The sequence below is a fragment of the Anneissia japonica genome, unplaced genomic scaffold (genome assembly GCF_011630105.1).
Source record: "Anneissia japonica isolate Jap-2015-1 unplaced genomic scaffold, ASM1163010v1 scaffold287806_len661372_cov189, whole genome shotgun sequence".
Lineage (NCBI taxonomy): Eukaryota > Metazoa > Echinodermata > Crinoidea > Comatulida > Comatulidae > Anneissia > Anneissia japonica.
Genome location: NW_022743067.1, coordinates 246,564 through 253,492, shown reverse-complemented (window position 1 = coordinate 253,492; position 6,929 = coordinate 246,564). Strand labels below are relative to the sequence as shown.

Genomic DNA, 6,929 nt, shown 5'->3' with positions numbered 1-6,929 from the left:
TGAAAAAACAACGTCGCTCCTTGATAGCTAATATTGTCTATTTAACATCACAATAATTCATTATTAGACCTATAGTTGTTTTTTGAATTGTACTCCACAAATCTCAGCCGATACCTCGCACAACTCGAGTAATGTCTGTATTGTCGTGACGTCATGGCTCGCTGGCTCACACTTGGGATGTCTCGCACTTGTGATCAAATAACACGCTGGCTTGCACTTTGGCAACACTCTTTGGCAGTCAACTCATCCCTAAAAAACCCGCCCTTGGAAACTTTCCCCATAAAAAAATGTACACTTCCTAGACCATGCAGTCTTCAAAATAAAAATTGTAACCTTTGGTAATCAACTACATTTTCCACATACATAGAAATTTTTGAAACTCTATTAAAAAAAAACCTAAACCATAATTCACCACTACACTGTAGACACTTTTTGACAAAAATGAAAAATTACGACTTTGTTACCCAATGATAAGTGTTCTAATATAGACAATGGGTCGTGTCTCATATTATTTGTTATATTTTTATTATTCATTATTTTCACTTGACTCGCATAAATAATTTTGTTCGAAGAACATTTATATGCAGTTGTACTTCGCAGCACTTCACTTGCAATTTGCAATTTCTAGTCCATACCATAATATGCACCCTTAATTCTAATCCGTTCTCTATTCATGCTACATCCATCCATTAGAAAACTCAACATTTAAAAAAAAAATTGGTCATTAATATTGAATCATGAAATAATATTGGGAACATATAAAACTATTGTTGTTTAATTACATTTCTTCTGATTTCACATTATAAATGAATTACATCTGCATTACAAATTACTGCTATAAGTTAGATCTAATTCTACTGTAATTGATTCTTATGTCAATAAAAACAAAATTGTATGAAAACATGCCAAAAACCCTATTAAGGGGACAATTATATATTTTTAGTTAGAGTCCCTTTTTTAGTCACAAAGGTGTCCCCTTAATAAGGGTTCTACTGTACCTGACTATTCTTGACTATAAAAATCTTTAAAAAACACTTACCCAACGTGAATTGTCAGTGCACGTGTTTTGATTATGACCTGCCCACTTGATTGTTTTAAACGTGGTATTCCCTCGAGCACAAGCTTTATATGCCTCTAGAAACGAATACTCAATTGTGTCCGTCAGAGAGTACATACAAACTGCTGATTTTCTTTCTGGTATTAAGCTTGCCGCATTCTCAGACATTCCGAATGTTACAACGAGTTCAAGCTCCGATGAATTTGGTTCTGATGGAACTCTTTTAGCGAGATAAGCTGACTGAGCTAGCGTGTAACTCTGTCCATTGTGGCGGCACACTAATGGTAGCTCAATATACGAAAGATAAGATAGGTCAGATTGACAGTGGTGCGCAATGTACGTTTGATATTTGTGCGTAGTTTCACCATATTTCTCATCATACACCATGACAAAGTAGTTGATTTTGTTGCTTACAAAAGCATGGATAAAATCAATTACAAATCCATCTCTTATTGCATTATCAGTTGCCTTCTTCTGAGCCTTTGTTACTGATTGTTTTTTGTATACCTCAAAATTCAAAGGAGAGCGAACGGCATATGCTGGTAAGTCAGGCTCACTTACCGGTGATGTTCCAATAAACAACTTTGGTTCAGCATCTAAAGAAACAATTGATGCACTTTTGCTCTCAGTGTTTATTACGGGCACGATTTCCTGCGCTATCAATGGAGTTACCACTGTCTCTTATACACATCTAGATGTGTATAAGAGACAGCCTTAAAAATGATGGTCTGGTATACTATCGGAACGGCATGTATTTTCGCGAAGCGATGGAACTTTCGTAGATTTTATATGCCTTATAAAACTACAGAATTGTCACGTTTTGGATATTTTTGTATTAAATTGTGGGTTTTAATAAAAAATCTTGAGATTATTAGAAAAGCTGGAGATTTTAGGCTAGTGGCGGGAGAGCTGGAGGTTAGGGCGAAAAGCGGGAGTCTCCCGCCAAATGCGGGAGACTTGGTAGGTATGAAAGGTGTCCCCTTAATAATAAAAAAATAATAATATGTAATAAAGGTTCTACTGTACCTGACTATTCTTGACTATAAAAATCTTTAAAAAAAAACTTACCCAATGTGGATTGTTAGTGCACGTGTTTTGATTATGACCTGCCCACTTGATTGTTTTAAACGTGGTATTCCCTCGAGCACAAGCTTTATATGCCTCTAGAAATGAATACTCAATTGTGTCCGTCAGAGAGTACATACAAACTGCCGATTTTCTTTCTGGTATTAAGCTTGCCGCATTCTCAGACATTCCGAATGTTACGACGAGTACAAGCTCAGATGAATTTGGTTGTGATGGAACTCTTTTAGCAAGATAAGCTGACTGGGCTAGTGTGTAACTCTGTCCATTGTGGCGGCACACTAATGGTAGCTCAATATACGAAAGATAAGATGGGTCAGATTGACAGTGGTGCGCAATGTATGTTTGATATTTGTGCGTAGTTTCACCATATTTCTCATCATACACCATGACAAAGTAGTTGATTTTGTTGCTTACAAAAGCATGGATAAAATCAATTACAAATCCATCTCTTATTGCATTATCAGTTGCCTTCTTCTGAGCCTTTGTTACGGATTGTTCTTTGTGTACCTCAAAATTCAAAGGAGAGCGAATGGCATATGCTGGTAAGTCAGGCTCACTTACCGGTGATGTTCCAATAAACAACTTTGGTTCAGCATCTAAAGAAACAATTGATACACTTTTGCCTTCAGTGTTTATTACGGGCACGAGTTCCTGCGCAATCGATGTCAAATTTGAGCGATACAAAAACTCGCAACTGCCTTGATAAACAGTTCCACATGAAATTATTTTATCACCATATAGTTGGAGAAGTTTGTTTGAATTATTCCTTATGGTTCTTTCTTGGGCACAATCAGCTGGTGGTGGGGCCTGGCAATCAGGATGGTCCATCTTTGGTCCTATGGATCCTTGTACTAACAACTCTAAATCACTATTAAGTTTATACACTTTGTTCAAACCACCTATTAATATATTATTACCATCCACATCAAATAACACTGTTGAAAAGTTTCCAGTTGGATCTTTATATTTATTGTAATAATTTGCAAGGGTCGGTGAACTTGTGATCACAATTAATGTGATGAGGAGTTTCAAAACCATCCCAGGTACCTCCATCTTCAATATTGATACCAAATCTGTAAGAAAAAAATAAAACCAACGCGTTTCAATACATTAAAACAAACACATTAATAAAAAACTAACTGAAATGAACAGAATACAACGTAATATAGTTAGATTTATATAGCGCTCTATACTTAAGTCTCAAACCACTTTGAGGTGTGGATTAGCTAGTACAGTAGCTTGCTTCTCCCCTGAGGGTCTCTTCATGTCTGAACTACCAGGTAAACCGGTACCACCTACTCTTGTCTGTCCACAACATGGGATGTATGGACCAGTACACCGGGGTAACCCCCTACTCATCTCGAAAGATGTAATGGGTTCACATGAGACAAATTGTGTACGCTAGGGCTACGGTTTATATTTCTTATCCGAAAAGACTTGTTCCACCAGTAGAACCATAGACAAGCATGCGAATAAATATTATTAATAGTATTACAGCACTACAGTAAAAATAAGAACAATAACTAATAACATTTAATAACATAAAAAAATGCTGTCAACTGAAATTAAATGGTCAGATAGATGTGTCCTAACATGCATGCCAATTACCAAGTACAAGTGCTAATAATATTATCATACCATAATAAACATAATATTAATATCACTATAATACTAGATTCACCAACCAGGATACAAAATATAATGCAAAATATGAAGAATATTGTTCAAAAATATGCACATTGATGACAATATTAATATCACATAATCATTTATTTGAGACAAAATAATATAAGATAGTTAATAAATGACACTGAAGTAAAAGTCATGAACCCATTTGTAGTGTCCATCAAACTTAACAAACTGGCCATTCAAGACCAGGTGAAGAATATGAATCTTCAAGAGAAAAGAAATTGACAGGGTTTTAAGCTCAATTACATGCGCACACATCAACCAACAACTGGCCATTCAACACTGGGCAAAGGATACGAAAAAATCTTTAAAAGACAAGAAATCTACAGGACTAATAATAATAAGCTCCATTACATGTGCACATATCAACCTGTCCACATCCAGATAAATGTTTGTCCCCCAAACACATGTGTTGTATCACAAAAACTCGTGTTTACATGTGTTTATGTACAGGTAGTCATTTTGTGGGGCCTTTAGCAACCATATCCAAGGAGCAGGGTTTAGCAGAAGGTCCAATGAGGCTAACTTTACATTAGGTGAAATATTCAAAGAATGTATTCTTGCTGTGTTTGTTTATAAATATAGAACATCCCACATACCATATTCAAAATTATATCACCTGTATTTTCAGATGCATTTTCTATATACATTTTCTTTTAAATAATTTTACATTAATATTTTTTTTACACATGAATTAAAGTTGTAGCTATTAATTCAATTTATAAATTTATTTATGTCAGCTGTACAATTATAGGTCTATACCACAGGTGTACGGCCCGACAGTGATTTTAAAAACTATATGTACGTGGCCCGCCAAACATTAGAAAACACCTTGTTTTTTACGGCCCAACACCGATTATCTATAAAAAGTAATGAGAAAAAAGTAGTATAAAAGCAGTGAATGAAGGTTTTTGGAAGCACACTGTAAACATCAAAGTTTTGGATGCGGCCCTTGATGTTAAATCAAAAATTAAATTTCGCCCTTCAACCGATTTTTATGCCCACCCCTGGTCTATATATTAGTCGATATCATTTTTTCTTACAAATAAAATAACTTCAATTTCTTTCACTTTAATAGAAATACATTTCTAGACCCATTCACACAAATGTGCTTAACAGTACAAAGGGTGCACATAAATTATAAATGACTAGGCCAGCCAAACAAAGTCCACAAAGTACCTCATTGCTTACCATATTCTCTATCATGACTTTAAATGCTTTATACCAGGTAAATCCCTGGAACAAAACACAGTGTTTCAACAAAGGAATAGGCAACAATGCACAGGTAAGTCGCAGTCAAATCCATTTGTCAATAAGGAGTAAATTTTTGAGTGGGTGGCCACCCCAGTACCTATCAATCTCTCTTTTGCTTATACCAGAAATAACTACTATAAACAACCATAATATCCAATTGCATGTAATTGCTAGTACAGAAGAATCTGTGATACATAAAAACTTTAATGTCAGAAACTTATAGGAATAAGACAAGCAACAGCAACTGAAAAGATATATTTAAGATGGTTAATTGTAAAACAAGGCAGTAAAATGTTAATTGCACAATTTAAAACATACTGTTTCTTTCAGTCTTATGTTAATTAAATATGACTATATCATTTTGGCTAAAACATAAACATTCAAGCAGCTTTTTTTATTGGTTTATTGCTCTTATCGAGATAAATTTGTACATTTAATATTATCCAAGATGCATCGCCTGTTTGAATACTTAAAAACAATTAATCTTTCATCACTAACACTATGCTGTACATTTTTTTATCACTTCAAACATAACATCATTTTAACTTGCAAGATTTTTTTCTGTTGGCAATAAATTATCTGAAGAATTATGACAACAAAGTTGAGGGTACATAAAAACCTTCCTTGAATCAAGTAACGGACTAGTTAAACTAAAGTCGATTTACGATGCATGTCGGTCCAAATTTTTAAAAACATTTCTCAAGGAAGATTTTGTTAGAGAAGGATAAAGGATTTTTCCTTATAAAGATGGCCTACTTACAACACATAATATCATATACTGGCCAATCTCAGTGGCGCTAAAAGAGAAACAAAAATGGATCCCCTAATTGTTGGACATTACTTCAATCCAGCAGGAGTTTTACCCCAAAGCTAGAGACCATTGGCAGCCATTTGGTTCAGACCCTCTCTCAGACTTGGGACTCCAGCAGTACCTTTTGGAGCCACCATTGTGCTGGCCTATAAATTGTAAGTCATTCACAAACATAATCATTGCATCTGTTGATTCACTGCTATGATGCAAGGATTTTTGCAGTATATTTTCTGTGTTTTGACATGAGGAAAAAAAATTAAAAACTAGAAGTGACCATAAAACATAGAGCAATAAAACGAGAAACATATTTTACTGTTTTTGGCCTTACACATCTGCAGTTTATTTAGAATATGTTCTAAATACTGTCTATGCATATAAATGTACAGCTCTGAGCATTTTGAACTGTGGGAAACAGCTGTCCAACTGTACATGTTATTGCCATGACTCTACAACCCAAAGTAACAAGAAAACCATCAAGTTAAAAGAGAAAAAACCTATACGACAGTACTCTCATCTCTATTTAATTTGAGAGTGCTCAGCGAGAACAAAGAGATAAGATGAAACGATACAACAGACTAAAGAATTGATGATTCAAATTCAAAACGCAACAACCTTGAAAAGTTCATAGTAGTGCAATACAAGTCCTTGCCGGTTAGTAGTGATACGCCAAACAATAGGATATACTGAAATAGAATCTGTCTCTTATACACATCTAGATGTGTATAAGAGACAGGTCATACACTGGCCAATCTCAGGTAAGTGGTGTTGCTAGAAGAGAAACAAAAATGGATCCCCTAATTGTTGGACATTACTTCACTCCAGCAGGAGTTTTACCCCAAAGCTAGAGACCATAGGCAGCCATTTGGTTCAGACCCTCTCTCAGACTTGTTGGGACTCCAGCAGTACCTTTTGGAGCCACCATTGTGCTGGCCTATAAATTATAAGTCATTCACAAACATAATCATTGCATCTGTTGATTCACTGCTATGATGCAAGGATTTTTGCAGTATATTTTCTGTGTTTTGACATGAG

The 6,929-nt window shown here is 35.1% G+C and overlaps 2 protein-coding genes across 2 annotated transcripts in view; both read right to left on the bottom strand.

Moving 5' to 3' along the window:
- LOC117119335 (plexin-A4-like) overlaps positions 1–1,703 on the bottom strand; it is a 90,697-nt gene extending 88,994 nt beyond the window's left edge. The window contains exon 1 of the mRNA XM_033264122.1: positions 1,040–1,703. Within this exon, the coding sequence (XP_033120013.1) occupies positions 1,040–1,444 (405 nt within the window). The 5' untranslated portion in view covers positions 1,445–1,703. The remainder of the gene's footprint in view (positions 1–1,039) is intronic.
- A 206-nt stretch (positions 1,704–1,909) lies between these two features.
- On the bottom strand, positions 1,910–3,212 carry LOC117119343 (plexin-A4-like). Its single transcript, XM_033264131.1, has one exon. The coding sequence runs from the start codon at positions 3,194–3,196 to the stop codon at positions 2,075–2,077; it is 1,122 nt and encodes a 373-aa protein (XP_033120022.1). The 5' UTR covers positions 3,197–3,212; the 3' UTR covers positions 1,910–2,074.
- Between the last annotated feature and the right edge of the window lie 3,717 nt (positions 3,213–6,929).